Source organism: Passer montanus, unplaced genomic scaffold (assembly GCF_014805655.1).
Source record: "Passer montanus isolate IOZ18808 unplaced genomic scaffold, ASM1480565v1 scaffold44, whole genome shotgun sequence".
Classification (NCBI taxonomy): Eukaryota; Metazoa; Chordata; class Aves; order Passeriformes; family Passeridae; genus Passer; species Passer montanus.
This window is the reverse complement of record NW_024369262.1, coordinates 5,978,451-5,997,701: the sequence shown is the minus strand read 5'-3', so window position 1 is coordinate 5,997,701 and position 19,251 is coordinate 5,978,451. Positions and strand designations below refer to the sequence as shown.

General features: G+C 59.7%; 1 protein-coding gene across 1 annotated transcript; it reads right to left on the bottom strand.

Moving 5' to 3' along the window:
* Nucleotides 1-515: 515 nt before the first annotated feature.
* DUSP14 (dual specificity phosphatase 14) lies at nucleotides 516-12,914 on the bottom strand. The gene is made up of 3 exons (XM_039720930.1): nucleotides 12,772-12,914; nucleotides 4,020-4,108; nucleotides 516-2,722 (listed from the first exon to the last, which is right to left on the bottom strand). The coding sequence occupies exon 3, from the start codon at nucleotides 2,608-2,610 to the stop codon at nucleotides 2,014-2,016; it is 597 nt and encodes a 198-aa protein (XP_039576864.1). The 5' UTR covers nucleotides 2,611-2,722; nucleotides 4,020-4,108; nucleotides 12,772-12,914; the 3' UTR covers nucleotides 516-2,013.
* Between the last annotated feature and the right edge of the window lie 6,337 nt (nucleotides 12,915-19,251).

Genomic DNA, 19,251 nt, shown 5'->3' with positions numbered 1-19,251 from the left:
TCTCCCTCTCCCCTCAGTCCTCAGGCAGTGTGTGCATAAAATCCAAAGAATAATTCAAAGTGGAGAATTTTTAACCTTCCATTTTTTTATACCGGAAATGCTGCTAAACCCTACTTTGCCCATTTTTAGGTAAAGTTTAATTTTGTGAGCAGATTTCAGTTTTTAGCATTTTTTCCCCTTTAAAATGTCATGTGTTGGACCGTCTCCAAAGCAATGATTAATCTTGATTTTCACTCTCTAGTTCCTTGCTTACCATTTCCCTGGCTGAAGTTGAACTCCTGATAAATTTGGGAGATGAGTCTCTGTGTCTGCCTGCCACTGGAACTGGGATCCAGCCATGGAACCTGAGCTGGGAGCAGCTGATGGCAAACCTCACCTTTATTTCAGTGGGGCAAAACTCGTGGGGAAAAGCAGGAGAAAACATCCTCCAGCCACAATTGTTTAAAGGCACTGCTGGGCCTTGGGCTGCTGCTGGAGCTCCACTAGCACAGCTTGGAACAGGAAACCAACACATGTTCTGGTTTAATCTTTATTGATTTTTTTTTTTTACAAGTATAGAATCTCATTTAAATCAGACAGCGACCACAGCACTCTGCCTGCTCCTCCTCCAGAGGCAACAGAAACTCTGGTGCCTGCTCAGGGCTCCCGTCACACTCCAAGGCACCGGCCCCTGCCCTGGAGCCACGGGAGGCTTCTCCAGGGAAGGGCTGGGCTGGAGCATGGCACACTCCAGCAAGGCCAGGCCTCTGCCACCACCCTGGGCACAGAGAGGAGCAGCCCTGGGATGCAGCAGAACCTTGAGGACGGAATGGAGAGAGGCAGGAGTGGGCTAAGGCAGCTCTGAGGGGAGCTGGAGCTGAGCAGGGGGAGTGAGCCCTGCAGGGCTGGGCTGGCTCTGCTGGGATGCTGGCACACCCAGGCCACCGAGGAACCGGGGATTGAGCCTTCCTCCCCGGGGGATTCAGCCTTCCTCCCCGGGGGATTGAGCCTTCCCTGAGGGGATTGAGCCTTCCCCGAGGGGATTGAGCCTTCCTCCCCGAGGGGATTGAGCCTTCCTCCCCGGGGGATTCAGCCTTCCCCGAGCGGATTGAGCCTTCCCCGGGGGGATTGAGCCCCCCGGGCTGGGCTGGCTCTGCTGGCATGCTGGCACACCCAGCCCAGCCCGGCCAGGGGCCATGCTCACATTCCTGAGCATCTCTTTGGCTGCCCAGCGGCTTCAACCCTCTCACTTCTGGACAAGATCTGTCAACTTTCCACTCACAAAACACACCAGCATTTTCCAGCAGTTGAAGTGTATTCCAGGGCTATTGCCCTGGCATGGAATGAGTGAAAAAGGATCTTGTATTTATTTGATTTGAATTGCTCAATTTTTATTTTACTTGTGGCCGACACGGACTGATTCAATCTTTTTGTTTGTTTGTTTTTCCCTTTTTTCCCCCTAACTTTGAATACGATTAAGAGCTGACTAAAGGTCTCAAACACTATATACTGAGAGTCACTATGAATGTTAAAGAAAACACCAGCACCACAGCCCCTGTATTCCTGCCTCCCTGGTGCTTGGAAAACCTGCTGCTGTGGGGCAGGGCCTCGCTAGTGCTGCTCCTGAGCCACTACAGGGTTTTGCAAGGAAGCAAACAAGCTATAACAAAATATCCAGGCTACTGCTGCAGCACAAAGCACTCCTGGGCCATCCACTCTGCCCGATGCCTCTTAGGCCCTTCCTCGAGGATCTTAATAAACTGACTAAAAAAAGGAAAAAAGACTAAGCTTTATGGAAGGAATAAACTTATAATGAGACCTGGTTTTGCTAAATCAGAGATGCAGATGGGAAATCCCCATAGAGAAAAATGCTTTGAAGGGAATCGTTGGCCTTGCAGGTTAGTGAGGTGAGAACTGAGGTTCTGCTGTATGGTAGAGAACCAAAGTTGGCTGTAGAAGGAGAAGGGAACATCTCCAGTCTGGTGGACTCGAAACAGCGCGTCCCTTCCGTCGTGCTCCCCCTCTGCAGTCCCATTAAATTCCCCAGTAAGGCATCAGGGGTCTCCTCTCTCTCTCGTAAACGTCTGGGATGATGCCATAGGGCGTCTGTACCATTTTAACCGTGGTCTTCCCAAAGAGCTTCCTCTCGTAGTCTATCAGCTGCCTCCAGAAGCCCACGTTGGGCCGGATCACGGGGCGCCGCGCCTTGACCCAGTTGTAGGCCTCGAAGAGGGAGACCTTGTGGTGCTTCATGAGGAAGGCGATGCAGAGCGTGGCGGAGCGGCTGACGCCGGCGGCGCAGTGCACCAGCGCCGCGCCGTGCTTCCGCGCCACGCTCTGGATCTTGTCGGCCACGCTGTCGAAGTACAGCGAGATGGGGGCGTTGGGCATGTCAGCCAAAGGCACTTTGACGTACTCAAACTGCGGCCAGTTGAAGTTGGGGATCTCGATGGTGGCGTTGATGATGCAGGTGATGCCCCGCGACAGCAGCAGGTGCCGGTTGGAGGCGACGCTGCCCCGGCTCAGGTACAGCGAGGGCGTGATCTGGGCGATGCCCCCCAGGGCACCTTCCGAGAGCATCCGCGGAGCCATCAGAGTTCTCGGCAGGGAGTTGTGGCTTCTGGAGGTCATGGAGGATCCTGGCACTCAGGCTTCCATCATGGGAAGAGAGCCAAGGGGATGTGCAGCCGAGGGAGGGATTGTCTGGCCTGGTGGCGGCAGGACAGCTCCCACTGCTCAGTCACTGCAAGACACAAGTGAGGCCGCATGAGCGGGAGCTGTCCCTGACCTGTCTGTGCCAGGGAACAGGAAAGCCCAGCTCGCCCTGCTGAGGCCTGGCAAAGCTCCGTGGGGAATGTGGGGCTGGGCTCACAGTGCTCATTACTGCTGTCCCCCAGGCACTGCCTGGACAGATAGTAACAAAAAAAAATCTTCAGCCTAATTAACTCCAATTACTGGCCAAGGGTTTACCTGTGGGCCTGGACAGGATCTCACCCAGAGCGGCACGTGGAGGATGAGCTACACCTTTTCCATGCCTAAACACAGCAGCTTCACAGCTGGCCACAGTTCAAAGGCATGGTGAGGAACAGCAGATGCCAGCAATTTCCAGCACGCTGCCCTCTCCCCAGTGCCACCCTTCTCCTTTTTAGGTGTAGGAAAGGCCCCGCCAAAGCACATAAACAGAGGAAAGTCGCTCATTAGGAAAGGCAGTGAGTCACGTCCAGCCCCATCAGTCATCAGCTCTCAAGGAGGCAGGGCAAGTGTGGAAAGAGTGACCTGGTTATGTCAGAAGCTGGGAGGAAAACCCAAGAGCAGAGCTGGGACAGGGGAGGCTCTTGTCCTGCTTTAATGCCTGACTGATGCTTGGCAGAGGCTTGGGATTGCCTGTGAGAGCCACACAGGCCTGGAGGGTCCCTGCTCTGATCCCCTTGCTCCTTCGGGCACCTCCAAAGCCAGGGGCAAGGGGATGAGCCCTGCAGTATCAATAATTTGTCAGTCTGTGTGTTCTCTGTTTGGAGAAGGGCACGGGAAAGGCTCCAGTCTGTGCAGGCTGGGGAGTCCCTGCCCAGGTACCTCTGAGCCACCCTGGTGGCACTGGCAGAGCTGAGGGGACTTGGGATGCTCAGGGCCTTGGGGAGAAGGATCTGTCCCTGCAGGATTCCTAATTATAAGAGGGTCCTTTAAAGGGCTGTGGCTTCCCCTGCCCTCATGTCATGCTCTGGGAAGCACCAGCAGGTCCCAGCAGTGGCTGGTGGTGCTGCCAGTGGATTTTTGGCTCTGTGGTACAGAAACTTAATGAGCATAACGTGGCCTCCTCCATGGCTCTTCCCTACTTGAGCAGCTCCTGAAGCTGTGGACCTAAAGCTGTAAAAGTTCCTGCCCCAACAAGGTTTTTGCTGCAGCTATGAGTGCTCAGCTTCCACCCAGCTGGAGCAGCAAGGAAAGGTGTGGTTTTGTCAGAGGAATAAAGTTCTTTGGGCAGGGGAAATCCCTGCTCTCGGGCAGCTCTTACTGACAATGCAAAGGATTTGGGCACTTACCCTTGGTAACAAAGTCCTGCTCTAAGTCAGAGTGGCACCGTGGTGCTCCGGGCTGCTGGGACGGCTCACGGAGAGTGTCCAGTGCTGAGCTGGGGAGACAAAAGAGCATGGATTGTACTGGGATCTCTGCTGGACACTAATCAGGGGGTGTCCAGGAACTGGGAGGGAGGACCACGGCTTCCCCACAGAGAGACTGAGGACTCAGGGTGGCACTTGCTGCCAAATGTCACCAATTCCTGCCAACACGGCACTCAAAATCACGGTGAGCCCAGAGGAATCTGAGGCTGGCACAGAAGTCATGGCTCAAAAATAATTAAGTCATTTAAGTAATTCATTTACTCTAATGTCTTCTTTAGTATCCACCCAAGCCCAGACAGCTGGGGCAGGTCCGTGTCCTTCTGGTGGTGCCCAAGCCCCCCACTGGGGACCCCCTGTTCCCCATTCCTGCAATGGGAAGGGGCAGAGCTGATCCAGAGGCACAGCACCGTGCTCCCAAAAGCTGAGGATGGGGCCAACATCCCCTTCCTTTCCCAGACCCCCTCGGAGTGGAGGTGAATCACCTGGGAAACGCTGCTGGATGAGAGCAGTGCTGTCCCAAACCAGCTCTGAGCAAGGCAGAGCCTCCAGCTGCTCCCGGGGGAGCTGGAGCGGTTTGGGAAGGGCTCTGCTGCTTTCCATAAAGTGGTTCCTGTTTGCAGGCAGGAACTTATCCGGGGATTTGCATGTGACAGGCTGGGCTGGCTCTGCAAACTGGGGCTGCTGTGCCAGTGGCAAACACCTGCTCATCCCATGCCACCCCATTATCCCATCCCATCCCATCCCAGGTGGCTCCAAGCCCCATCCAGCCTGTCCCTGGACACCTCCAGGGACCCAGGGGCAGCCACATCTGCTCCATCCAGCCTGTAACATCCCAGGTACACACAAAGCATCCCTGGGGCTAAGAATTGCCGACACCAGAGCAGCTCTCAGCCAGAAGGAGGGAGTACTTCGAGGAGAATCTCATGGCTGCAGTGAGGGATAAGGCTGCTGTGCCCACAGCCCAGGTTCCCTCGGTGCAGAGGAGCTGGCTGGGATGGCACCGGCTGCGACTGCTGCCTCAGGCATGTGACAGAGCCACGCTGCTGCCCACACACACCGGGCTCGGCAGCTGCTCAGAGCTGAGAATGGAAGGGGCTCTGCCTGGGCTGGCTCCAGCTCCAGCTCCTGCAGGTGTGAGCCTTCATCTGTGCCCAGGGCTGCAGCCCTGCATCCCTCCTGCCCGGCCCCAAGTGCCCTGGTTTGCCCCCGTAGGGGTTCCAGGTGTGAGCCTTCCTCCATCCCCAGCCCTGCATCCCTGCATCCCTCCTGCCCGGCCCCAAGTGCCCTGGTTTGCCCCCGTAGGGGTTCCAGGTGTGAGCCTTCCTCCATCCCCAGCCCTGCATCCCTGCATCCCTCCTGCCCGGCCCCAAGTGCCCTGGTTTGCTCCCGTGAGAGCCCCCCTGCCTTTCCCCGCCCTTATCCCACCGCATCCCGCTGTAATCCAACACTGTTGCTCCTCACACAGCCATTCCCCTCATTGTGCTGGGGCAGAGAAAGAGAAAAGGAATGAAAAGCCTCTTCCCAGCCGTTGCTGAGAGCAGGAAAAAAAAAAAAAGGAGAAAACAAGATGGAACAAAGCACTCACACAGCCCAGCGTGGCTGTGCCTGTGATGGCACAGGAGGCTCCTGGCAGGGCACAGGGAGGGGCACCGGTGCCCCTTCAGCCTCTGCATGCCAGGAACAGCCAGCGAGCACCAGCTCATGGAAATAAAACCCCACCTCTTCTCCCCCTGCTCCTTGGCTGGGGTTTCTGAGTGCTGGCATGGGCTGGGGAGCCACAGCAGCCCAGAGCTGGTGCCCCGGGGTGCTGGGGCCTGTCCAAGGGCTGCACCCAGAACTGTCCCCAAAGCAGCACTGGAAGTGCCCTCCAAAGGAGCTGGGTGTCACTGGGCTTTCCTGCAAAGGCCTGACATCCCCGGGGGAGCAGATGGTCCTTCAGGAGGACAGTGGGCTGGCAGCATCCAGGTGTTCCTGCCATCACATCCTCCTCTTCTGGGCTGACTCCAGTTAATGAATTCATTAATCTTGCAGCAGCCCTGACCACAGGAGATCCCTTTCCACCCTGTGCCTTGGTCTTGCCCACGTGCAGATCCCAGACAGTGCCCAGAGGGAGGGCTGGGACCCTGGGGTGGCAGGGGGACCCTGGGGTGGCAGGGGCAGGACTGCAGCAGCCTCCTCCCTCCCCGGCAGACTGGTGGGTTCTGCCATTTCCCTCCTCTGCATAATCAGGGGTGGGGGAAGCCAGTGGCTAATTACAGCCTGGAGAACACTCTGCTCTTCAAAGCCTCCAGGTCCTTTCCCAGAGCTCCTGGCCAGCACCATCCTCAGGTTTATGGCGAGGGGACACTTCTGCAGCCCCATCCAGCCTGGATCTCATCCTGCACCCACCAGCTCTGCAGCTCTCAGGTCTCCTGCTGCACCTCCAGGCTGAGCTTCGTGCTCCCAGGTCTCAGGAGGAGGGGCAGATCCCTGTAGCTGCTCCCATGGAAGGCTGGCTGTATCCCACCTGGGCTGGATCTCCTGGCCCCAGAGCAGCTCCTTTCCAGGTAAGAGGATTTCCAAAGCAATGCAGCAATCCTGATGCTTGGTGTTTTGGTGGTGCAGCCCCTTGGAAAGGTTGCTGCTGGCAATGCTCACGGCTCTGCTCTTCCAAATCTTGCAACAGCTGGAGTTTGTTTCTCTTGCTTTCATTCCTGGGAACACAGTCCTGTTAACAAAGGCTGAAATTCCCACGGGAAAGCATTGCTGGTTCCTGGACCTCCTGAGAAAGACTTGAAAACACCTCTGGAAGCTCAAATGACAAACAGGGTGAGTTTGTGAGTTGAGTGCTGTGATCTCCAGGACAGGAAGGAGAACTGGTTGGGCTCTAGACAATGAGTTGGCAAGTCTGAGCTTCTGCCTTCTTATTCTGGTGCTGCCGGGTGGTTTGCTCTGATTTTTAAGGGTTTTTTTGTTTGTTTTTTAACGCAGCTCCTCTGTCTTGAGAGCTGAGGCTGTGGCTCGTCCCTGGGGCACTTGAGTTTCTGTTGGGCTGTGTGGCAGGAACACAACCATGGGGCTGGCACCTGCCAGGTGAGAGCTCCCCCAGGCCTCTCCCCCTCTGGAGCTCAGGTTTAGTGCAGGGTGGGCCCTGCTCTGCCCAAGGAACTGACACTGAAGGCCCTGGTTTAATTCCCAGATCATCATCTGGGATTTGAAGCAGGTTTGTGGGCTGGGTGTGCAAAATGTCAGTACTGAGGCAAGGCTTCTCCCCCGTCCCAGGAGAGGAAAAGTTATTCATTTTGGAGATGACAAATGCTCTCTAATCCTGCAGTAAAGAGAAGAGTCAATATCGCAGGCGCTGAATGAACGAGCCTGCTCAGGGCTCTTCCCAGCCAGGCTGAACAGCAAATTGCTTCAGAAATGGTCCTGGAGAGTGGCATTTCAAACAAATTTCAGCAGACAGCACAAACTGCAGCCATTCTGGGGTCAGGGCTTGCTTGTGCTGAGTCCAAGGGAGCCCAAAGCAGAGCTGGGAGGGGAGAGAACGAGTGGGAGCCGCCAGCTCCTCTTCCCAGCCCTTGGCTCTGCTCTCCTGCCTTTGGTTGTGCTCCTGGAGCCATTACAGACTCCTCTCGTGTGGGTCACGGCCATCAGCACATCCTCACCATCAAAGGTCGAGTGGCTCAGGTTTGGAATGGGAAAGAAGGAAGGGGAGCAGGTGGGGTGATCTGGGCTGAGACAGAGGATGCTGCCACCAACCCCCGAGTGATTCTGCTGGCAGCCTGGGCTGGCCTCTCGAGCAGGATGGGAGCTGTCAGATGTTAAATCAAGATAATAATCTGTCTGCCCGGAGCTCTGAGCAGGCCTGGCTGCTTGTGCAGCTCCCAGCACAGCTGGGTCCCCGCGCTTGCCAGAACACACCAGTAACTTCCCAGAGGATCCACAAAAAGGGGAATCGTGCCCAAAACGCACAACAAGACACCCTGCAACCAGTCCAGGCTCTCCTGGGAAGCTGAACAACCCCAGAGCAAGCAGGTTAGTCCGCAAGCACAGAGTCCTGCCTGCTCCCAGAGCCAGGGCAGCTCCCGGGCTGCAGGGCTGGCATCCCCCAGGAGCCTGTCCCAGCCTGCTGCCTTCAGAGGGGTGACAGCTGGCACTCCTGTGCCCCTCCCGCTGGCACCAGCAGGGTGAGGCCAGGGCTTGGCATGGCTCACCCACTGCCTCCTGCTCTGCTGAGGGTGAGCCACCCTCGCTCCAAGGCTCACCACCCACTGCCTCCTGCCTCTGCTGAGGGTGAGCCACCCTCGCTGCACAGGCAGGCTCTGCTCCCACATGGCAGCGCCGAGGCTCGGGCTGGCACCAGGCTCAGGGGTGGTGACTCTAACCCAGCTGAGCAGTGCCCGAGTGCTCTGCCAGCCAAAACCACTCCCTGACTGCCAGGGACTGCTGACTTCCCAGCAGGAAGAATGGGCGGTGAGGTTTTTGCAAGGGCTCATTTGAGGATGGCACTTGGTGCCATGGGCAGGGTCCCAGGCTGCCAGGCAGGGCAGCCTCTGGATTCCCACTGCCACCAACTCCTGTGACAGCGGCGCTGCCCACGGCCACGCTGTGATCCTGCCATGCAGCCGCCCCCTTCCACAGCAGGAACAGGCACTGCTGCCTCTCCAGCTGGCAGCTGGATCCTGCCAGCTGCCAGCCAAACCTCTGGCCACAGGGAGAGCTGCTGGCCGCAGGGACGGAGCGAGCCGGGCAGCGGGCACAACCTGGGGCACGCTGGTATTTATAAATCCTTGCTCTGCTCTGAGGACAAGCCTCCCTCGGCAAGCAGCGAGGGATTGGATGCAAGAAAAACAAACCATCTTTCTTTTAAACGCCACGTCTGTGCTTTCAGAGCCACGGGCTCTGTGTGCTGCTCGCTGGGAGAGCACAGCGGGGCCACGGGGCTCCCCCAGCACGGAGGCCACCTGCATCCTGCCTAAAAACTCCTGGGAGGCACGTGAAATGCTTTAAAATCCACAACTAAGCTGTGAGGAGGCACCAAGGGATCCGCCAGTTGCGTGCAGCATCGGTTCCTGAGCACTGAGGGCTGTTTTCCAGCCCCGAGTGGCGATACCGCCTCTTCTGGAGCACCACGGATTATTCCAGTGCCAGCTGATGGCATCTGGATTGCAGGTGGAGTTTAGGAAAGCTCCATCCCCTGCTGCCTGTGTCCAAGTGTGACCCCGGGGAGGTGGACGGAGAGCAGGGGGGCACGTTCAGGGAGCAGACCCACGCCTGGCTCTGGCTCCCGGGGTGCTGCAAGATGGAGCCTTGTTTTTTCCGGAGCCGTGCCCTGCGCAGTCACAGCTGACAGGAGGGACACAATCTCTTCCCTGTTAGCAGAACAAAACGCAGGCACCCGGTGTGTTTGCTCGTGTGTGACCCTGCCGGGCCCAGGGCTGTGCCTGCTGCTCGTGGGGCTCTGCCCCAGCCCACCCCAGAGCCCATGAAATCGAAGGCAGCTGCGAATTCGCTGCGACGTGTCCTGGAAACGGGCCGGTGCCTCCGTGCTGGCCTCACCCCGGCCTTTGCCAGGGGCAGTGCCAACTGCTGCGTGCTCTCAGCTGCCTGGCTTCCCTGGGGGGCTCAAAGCTGGCACCCCGATGAAGCTGATGGTGGCACATTCCCCTCTGGAAGCATTCCCAGTGGGTAGGGGCTGCCCGCGCCTTGCCCACGCTGCCCGAGGCCGGGCAGGGGCTGGGGGCACGGCTGGGAGCAGAGGGATGTGCCCGCAGCAGCTGTGAGCAATGAGGTCAGCTCTGAGCACATCCGTGGGGTTGTGTCAGGTGACAGGCAGAGAGGCCCCTTTTAATCAGTTCGGGGGAGATGGAGTTGATTTACCCGGGGGGCTTCCTCCCCCGTGAGCAGCGTGGGCCAGCACCCCTCGGCTCCCTGGAGGAGCTCCAGGCTGGGGGGAATCCTCTTTTCCAGGGATGCTGTGCAAATTCACATTTCCTGCATGAAGGACTCCTGCCCCTGAAGGGAGGGACCTGCAGACTCCCCCACACTGCAGGGTGGGATGGTGAAAATAAATGAGAATTAATTCTCGTTGGCCTGGGAATCCTGACCCATCTGGCCTAGGGGTGACTGTGGCAGCACCTGTTGATCCTTCCTGCTGGGAACCCCAAACCTGGCTGATTATGATCATTTTATCCTATTTTTAAAGCAGGGGAGTAGCTGTGTGAGCTGAGCCCACGCACTGCCTGCACCACAGGTGCCCCGGGAAGGGTGGGCAGTGCCTTTGCCTCCCAGTTCCTGGCTTTATTCCCAAGCATCCAGGGAGCTGGGGCTCCTCTTCAGAGATCCCTCAGTTATTTCCAAATGCCAGAGCCCTCTCTGCACGTCATGGCTGCTCAGAGTGCCCTTTCTGAAGCGATAAATGGGTGTGTGTGTGCTGTGCACCTGGAGAGGAGGGGCTGGGAGAAGCTCCCGTGCCTGGTTTGAGGTGTTACCCCTCCCTTCCAGGGAAAACCACCCTGGAAGGAAAGTCCTGCAGTGGTGGCAGGAAGCCTGGAAGGCTTCTCTGAGAACAGCCTGTAGGAGATGGCTCTGGTGGGTCAGCACATGGTGCTCCCAGGCCCCACGGCCCTGCCCAGGTGCCTTTTCCCCACTCCTCATTCCCAGCCTTTTCCTGCATGCCCAGGCGTGCGATGGCTGGTTCCGTGGGACAAAGCTGGTTCTGGCTCCCAGAGCAGAGACCTGAGACTTTTTTGTGGTGGCTCTGCATCCCTTCCCTCCCTCCCATGGAGCCTGGCTCAGGCAGATTTCCCCCCACACACACCCTGTACGTTTCTAGCACTGGAGCAGCAAGAGCTCTCTGGCTTTCCAGCTCCGAGATTCCAGCTGGGATCAGGTATTGAACTAAGCCATGCAAATTTCCATCTTGCCCTGACCAAGGAGGAAGCAGTGCCAGAGCCCAGAGCAGACCCCGCAGCGAGGGCTCGGATGAAATCCCCGGGATTTCACCTCTGTTCCTGGAGGAACCGGGATGTCTGTGTCCCTGTCCAGGACCCAGGCGAGCCCTCGGGGGCAGGAAGGACAGGCAGAGCTGCACGTTCACACCTTCCAGGCACAAACTGATTAAAACCTGCTGCATTACTGCTCCCCTGACGTTCACCAGGGTCACGTCAGCCAAGTCGTGGCATCAGATCTCTCTGCCAGCGGGGAGCAGCACGTGTCCCCCAAATTAGGGATCCTTCCTTCTCATTCCTTGGGAACCAGAGTGCCACAGAGCCCGTCCCAGCCACCGGGAACACAGCAAACACCAAGGTTTACAGCGAGGCCTGGGGGAGGAATCCTCTCCCTGCCAGAGAAGGGCAGCTGAGCCGGTGTATCAGAAGGGAAAACAGTGTTTTGCCAGTGCTAATCCTCCACCATTCCTGAGGCAGGGGCATTAGGGATAAACTGAACTTGCAACATGATATTAAGGCATCTGCCAACACTCAAACCTCCAGAATAAAAGGCTCATTTGCTGCCCAGTCGAACAGGTTATAACCCTGCCCCATCTCCCCACAGCCAAATGCCACTCATTGATTACCGGTGTTGCTCAAAGCAGCTGCTCCGGAGCTGAGTCAAGGGCCGTGCATGCAGCCGGGCTGGGTGTGAGGCCGGGCTGCTGCAGGCACCCGGGGGGCCTGGGGACACCGGGGTGCCCTGGGAGCCGGGGGTGTGGAGGGCAGGAGCCAGGGATGGGAGCCAGGGATGGGAGTGAGGGATGGCAGCGAGGGCAGGAGCCAGGGATGGGAGAGAGGGCAGGAGCCAGGGATGGGAGAGAGGGCAGGAGCCAGGGATGGGAGCTCCACTCCAGCAGGCTGATGGGCAGGAGCCGAGCCAGGGATGGATGACCAGAGCAGGAGTACAAGGGCAGGAGCCAGGGATGGAAGAGAGGGCAGGAGTGCAAGGGCAGGATCTAGGGATGGAAGAGAGGGCAGGAGCAAGGGCGGGAGCCAGGGATGGATGACCAGAGCAGGAGTGCAAGGGCAGGATCTAGGGATGGGAGCGAGGGCAGGATCTAGGGATGGGAGCTCCACTCCAGCAGGCTGATGGGCAGGAGCCAGGGATGGGAGTGAGAGCAGGAGCCAGGGATGGGAGCCCACAGCAGGGGTGCAAGAGCAGGATCCAGGGATGGGAGCGAGGGCAGGAGCCAGGGATGGGAGCCAGGGATGGGTGCCCACAGCAGGGTGCAAGGGCAGGATCCAGGGATGCTGCTGAGCTGGGGGCGCAGGGCAGCAGCCAGCGGCGGGTGCGGAGCCAGCACGCAGGGATGGAGCCCTGCTACAGCACCGCCCGTGCTGGGGCTGGCTCCACGTCGAGCAGCCCCCGGAGCCGTGCCCGCGGCTGCTCCGGCGCCGCTCGGAGGTGCCGCCCGCTGTCCCGCCGGGCTCAGCCGCGCTCGGAGCAGCGCCCAGCGCGTTCTGTACCGCGTCCCGCTCCGTGGGGCACCCCGGCCGCCCCGTCCCGCCCCAGCGGGGCCGCTGTCCCACGGCACAGCCCCGGATCGGAGCCTCCCCGCGCCCCGTCCCGCCCGCCGGGGGCCCCTCCGGAGGCACCGTGAGCGAGCGGGGCGGGCTGGGGACAGCGAACACAGCGGGGAACGGCGGGGCCCCGCAGCCCGAGCGCCCCGCTCCCCCCGCCCGGCCCTGCCCGGCCCTACCATGGCTCCCGGGCGGCGGCTCCGCGCTCCCTCGCGGCCGTGGCGGCGGCGGGCCGGGACTTTTATCGTGCTCGGCCGGCTCCGTCTCGGCGGTGCCACCTGACCGCGGCTGCCGGGGCCGCCCCCGCCCGCAGAGCCGCCGTTACCAGGCTACGGGGGGCGGCCCGGCCCGGCCCCCGGGCGGGGGCTCCGGGAGACCGGCCCCGCTTAAAGGCGCCGGGCCCGCGCGGCCTGGGGAGCGGGGGCCGCTGTGGGCACAGCGCGGCCCTGTGGGGACGGGAACCGGGAATCCCGGTGGGGACATGACGGGGTCCCTGTGGGGAAGGGGACAGCTGAGTGTCACTGTGGGGAAAACACGGAGTCCCTGTGGGGATGGGGACAGCTGAGTGTCACTGTGGGGAATACACGGAGTTCCTGTAGGGATGGGGACAGCTGAGTGTCACTGTGGGCAAAACACGGGGTCCCTGTAGGGATGGGGACAGCTGAGTGTCACTGTGGGGAATACACGGAGTTCCTGTAGGGATGGGGACAGCTGAGTGTCGCTGTGGGGAAACACGGGGTCCCTGTGGGGAAGGGGAAGTGTGGGGCGTCCGTCCTGTGGGGCACATCGGGGTCCCAGTGACGATGTGACTCCTCTGTGTGAGGACGAGTGGGGGTCCCTGTGGGGATGGAGACAATGGGGATCCTATTAGGGACATGATGGGAGAAACACGGGGTCCCTGTGGGGATGGGGACAGCTGAGTGTCACTGTGGGGATGGAGGCATTGGGGATCCCAGTGGGGACATGACAGGATCACTGTAGGGATGGAGACAGTGGGGATCCCAGTGAGGACACCATGGAGTCACTGTGGGGATGGGATGTGTTGAAGTCACTGAAGGGACATGGCAGGGAGAGGTGGTCACTGTGGGCACAGGGATGTGGCAGGGTCCCAGTGGGGACAGGACAGCATGTGGGGATGTGGCAGGGCCCAGGACATCCTTGTTAGGGACAGGACATGCCGTGTCCCTGTGGCGACCCTGCCACTGTGTGTGAGGACAAGGTGGAGTGCCTTTGGGGATGGGGACATGTCAGAATCTCTCAGCTCGATGGGTGCTCATTGGGGATGGGTCCAGCCCTGAAAAAGAGAGAGGAAAAAAACCCCTGGTTTTTGGGACTCAGGACATCCCAAGCCACAGCTCCTCTCCACCCTGGGAGCACAGTGAAGGAAGGTCAGATGGTTCTGAGGCTCCCAGGGCTTCTTGTGGCACCCTCCTGGGGCTGGACCCTGGCCCAGGGCAGGGTGGGCTCAGGTGGAGAGCTGGCACGGGCTGGGATCCCCAAGGAGGGATGGGGACATGTCAGAATCTCTCAGCTCGATGGGTGCTCATTGGGGAGGGGTCCAGCCCTGAAAAAGAGAGAGGAATCTGGTTTTTGGGACTCAGGACATCCCAAATCACAGCTCCTCCCCACGCTGGGAGTACAGTGAAGGAATGTCAGGTGGTCCTGAGGCTCCCGGGGCTTCTTGTGGCACCTTCCTGGGGCTGGACCCTGGCCCAGGGCAGGGTGGGCTCAGGTGGAGAGCTGGCACGGGCTGGGATCCCCAAGGAGGGATGGGGGATCCCAAGGAGGGATGGGGATACCCAGGGAGGGATGCCATGGGGTGGGATCCCCAAGGAGGGATGGGGGATACCAAGGAGGGATGGGGACACCCAAGGAGGGATGCCAAGGGCTGGGATCCCCAAGATCACTGTGGGGATGGGATGTGTTGAAGTCACTGAAGGGACATGGCAGGGAGAGGTGGTCACTGTGGGCACAGGGATGTGGCAGGGTCCCAGTGGGGACAGGACAGCATGTGGGGATGTGGCAGGGCCCAGGACATCCTTGTTAGGGACAGGACATGCCGTGTCCCTGTGGCGACCCTACCACTGTGTGTGAGGACAAGGTGGAGTGCCTTTAGGGATGGGGACATGTCAGAATCTCTCAGCTCGATGGGTGCTCATTGGGGAGGGGTCCAGCCCTGAAAAAGAGAGAGGAATCTGGTTTTTGGGACTCAGGACATCCCAAATCACAGATGCCAAGGGCTGGGATCCCCAAGGAGGGATGCCATGGGTTAGGGGATCCACACAGCAAAGGGGACAGAGAGTTTTTCTTTGGCTGCAAACTGTGGCATTGAGGTGAGGGCTCTGCTGCCACCGCCTCCCCACCATGGCAGGGATGGGACAAGGCTGGCACTGGCAGAGGAGGAGGAGGTGGAGGAGGAGGAGGAGGAGGGCAGCCTCTGCCTTAACCCCGCGGCTGCTGGAGCGAAGCGTGGCCACCCCAGCCCGCTTTTGTTCGCTTTCTGGTTTTGTTGTCGCACGCTCCGACTGAAATAGCCCAAATCCCTCATAGGAAGCTTCCCCCAGCCCGAGCCCTCGGCTGGTATCTCGCTCGGGCAGGTTTCATGACTCAGCAGCCCAGATGGAGCCGTCCCTCACAGCCCTCAGCTCCAAATCTGTTTATTGCTCCAGAGGCTGTTTTTCCAAGAACCTCGCTGCTTTATAGCAGCCAGAGCTCTCCCTTAAAACCCTGCCTCTCCAGCGAGGGCTCGCGTCACACTCCGCGCGGAGGTGGGCGAGGAACAAAAATAGACAAATTAAGAAAACCTCAAAAGGCCAAAAAAAAAGAAAATGTGAGGGTTTTGGCTCTCCAAGCTCAAGGTTTGCTTTGCCTCCGTGTTGCATCAGTTCTGCTGCCTTCCTTGGAGCTGCACCATCTCAGGGGCAGTGATGAATCCCCGGGTGATCCCCGGGTGATCGCAGGTCTGTGAGAAGCTGAGAGGCTGCTGAGCCCCCGGGGTGTCCCCCTGGAGCTGGGCTGCCCGGGCTGGGGCTCGGAGCCCTGGCAGTGCCAGCCTGGGCTGGTGTTTGTTGGCCACGGGCAGCGTAGGGAGAGACGAGGATGGGTTTTGAGTGGCAGCCTGTGGGATTCCCTGCGCAAGCATCTAAACCCCTCATTCCCCCTCACCACCTCTGAATGAGGAAAAGGCTCTTGCACAGCTCCACTTGCTCATCCTGGGCAGTTTTTAACTACTCACAGAACTGCAAAGGTGTTTCTAATGCTGGTGCAACTTGTGATTTTGACCTGCACCCTGCCAGGAGCTTTATGTGTGTTTGGTGTGGGACAGGGGATGCAAAGAGGGAAACCTGGGAGGCCTTTGACCAGGGACACAGCAGGGAACAAAGCTACAATGGAATGTCAGCTCCTTTCCACAGGCAGCCCTGGCCAGGGGTTCACTCACAGGAGCTGGGGAACTCGGTGGGTGTCTGGGGGCTGCTGGACAGCCCCCTCCTGCCAAGAGGAAAAAACATCCTGTTTTGTCCAGGATGGATATTTGAGGGGCCGGTGGGACTGTGAGGGTTTGCTCCTGAGCACAGGGGAGGTGTCAGGCACTGGGTGCTTTCTGGGACAGCTGCTGACATGGCATGGGGGGGACAGCAGGGCCTCTGTGGGACCCCCAGCCCTGGGAAGGCAGCCTGGGCTCCCCAGGGGTTGTGGGGAGCAGCAGCTCCCTTCTAAGGCTGACATCCTGTTGTGGACAGGTTTCTCCCCTTCCCACAGGAACTGGCATCCTTGGAAAAGTTCTGAAGACTTCCAGGGACAAGATGCTCGAAGTGGTGACCGATGGCACCCCGCGGTGCCTTTGGGGGTGTTGCCTTTGGAAGGTCAGGACATGGACTCTGGTCCTGGTGGGTCAGGGTGTTCTGTGGCTCTGTGAGCCCAGTTTACCCGGCCCAGCCTGGCAGATGCCCGCTGGCTGTGCTGGGGTGAGCACAGCGCGGTGGGTCCCGGGCACATTCCCGAAGGGTGCGCCTGACCACGGGCCATTAGCTGGTCATTAGGGCTATTATCTTAATCACGGGTGTTCCCCTGCTCTGTGCAGGGTGTGCTCAGGGTCACGCAGGCCTGCTGAGAGGGGAGCAGGCTGCCTTCCTTCCATCCATCCATCCATCCATCCATCCATCCATCCATCCATCCATCCATCCCTCCATCCATCCTCTCCAGTTTCCATGGCTACACCAGTTTCCTCTTCCCTGCCTTCGACCTGAACCTGAGTGATGTAGACAAAGGTCCCTATGTGAGACAAAAAGCCCAGGGGCTGGGACCTCCTGGTTTTGGGACAACATCTGCATCCAGGGCGGCTGGAGTGTGGAGCGACAGGCGCTGAGCTCCCAGCAGCACCCCCAGCCCAGCCAGAGGCAGCCTTGGAGGGGCTGCTTTGGGGGCTGCCTTCCCCTCCTCGCCTCCCTGACAGCAGCAGGGACCCAGGGGAGGCAGCGAGTGCTCCTGTGGGGACAAATGCCAGCGGGGCCATCGGCTGCCTGGCACTTGATGTGAGGTGACAGCCGGAGCAGAGATCCTGGAGCAGGCTGGGCTGAGGCTCCTTGAGGGGCGAGAACAAAGCTGGGCTGGGGTCACCACGTGGGGCTTCACTGGCTGAATGTGGGTCAGCTGAGGAGGCAGGGGTGTCACAGCTCCGCAGGGGTGTCACAGCTCCGCAGGGGTGTCACAGCTCCTCAGGGGTGTCACAGCCCCTCAGGGGTGTCACAGCTCCTCAGGGGTGTCACAGCTCCACAGGGATGTCTGTCACAGCTCCACAGGGATGTCAAGCACAGCACGGTTTTGTTTGTTTTCCAGTGGCACAAGGAGCAGAAGGGGAGCATGTTCCAGTCCGAGCTCCCTGGGCAGGAGGATTTTGGCTGAAGGGCTCCCAGGATGTGGCCATGAGGGTGTGTCACCCTTCCCAAATCCACAGGGTGCTCTGATCCATGGGGCTAGGGGGTGAAATGGGCAGTGTTTCCACAGCCTGGGTGTGTTGGGCTGTGGGCAGCCACACGTGTGCCACAAGCTTGGTCACCACTGGGGCAATCCCTGTGTGCCAGGATCCCTGCCTGCCCCTGGCCACCCAGCTGCCTCATGGAGGAGAGTGCTGTCCCCCAAGGCCAGTTTTCCCACCATGGGCTGCGGGTGACCCTGGGCTCTAGAGGGTCAGCAGGAGCAGCTCTGCTGTTTGTGTTTGTCATATTTGGGGTGCCCTTACTGCACTGCCTGGCCCCTCGCTAGGCAGAGGGGTGCAGGGATGCTGGGTAGTGCAGGGACCCCGCGGCGTGGGCTGTGCTTTGGCAGCTCCCTCGGAGAGATGCCAGGCACAGAGAGGTGCCAGGGTGCTGGTTTGTCTCGGGAGGGTGGGGTGAGTTTCATGTGGTGCTCACCTGCTGAGTCAGGGGCTGAGCAGCCACGTGAGCCAGGGCCATGCCCTGTGTGCCTCCGGGATGCTCCGTGTCCTGTCCTGACCCCCTGCATAGCCCAGGGCTCTGTGGCCAGGCTGGGAGCAGGGGCTGGGGCACTGGCATGGCCTGGCAGCTCAGCCTCCCCAGGGTGCTCACTGCAGCCTGCACAGCACCACCTGCCTCCTGGGGCTGGCCCGTCCCCGGGACCCCAGACATCCCCTGGGAGCTGGGCCTGGAGGAGCTCTGGCAGTGCCTGCCCCTCCAGCACTGCATGAGGTGCTCTGAGCTCCCATCCGTTCCCATTTCACTGCCCCATTGGGGAGTGCTGGCGCCTGGTTCATAGAACATTGACTTTCCAGACCGGCTTTGCAAAAGAAATGAGATGTTGGTGATTGTATGGAGTGCTCAGGAGATTCCAAGGTGCATTCCCTGGAGCAAAGGGTGCTCACAATCCTTTCTTGTGGCCATGGAGAGCCTGTGGTGGGGCAGGCATTGCCCAACAGCTCCCACTCTGCTTGACCCCATCTCTGTGCTCCCCGTGCTCTTCTCACTCCTTGCTGGGTTCCACATGGTCCCGACGCAGCTCTGCCAGGTGTGACAGCACACAGCTGGGATGTGTGGCCAGGCTGTGGTTCCCCTGTGGAAGCAGCCAGGTGGGAAGAGGCCCAGTGGGCTGGGGGCTGCAGGAATTCGTGTGCCTGGTGCTGCTGATGGGCCCAGTCCCAGCGCTGTCCCTCAGCTCCAGCCACAGGGAGGGCTGTGGGAATGTGCTTTACCTGTGCCACTGCGTGTGCTTTCTCCACAGTCACTAATAAATCCATGCTGGCTTTTCCTGGAAGGTCACCCAGCCAGTTTGCTGGAAGGCCAGGGATCACTGTGGGGCATCACCATGTGGTTTGGATTTTCCCCTTTTCCCTTCTCACCGGGATGGCAGCCTGGGGTTTCTCTAACCAAAGCTGCTGCTCCAGTGTGGTGTTTCCTCCCAGGCAGGCCGTTTAGGTTTCACAGGCCCCTCCCGATGGGAATTTGAGCAGGCACTAAAACTAGGGCTCCTTGTGTGTTGTTATCAGTGCTATCTGCTCCGTGGGGAGCAGGAGCCGGTGCTGGGGCGGCAGGAGGCCCCAGGATCTGCAGGCAGCCCCCACCTCCCGGGCTGAGTCACCAGCGGGCCCAGCGCGTTTGCTGCTGGGGTGACAGCAGCTGTGAGTCCCAAAAAAAACCCCCAGCGCT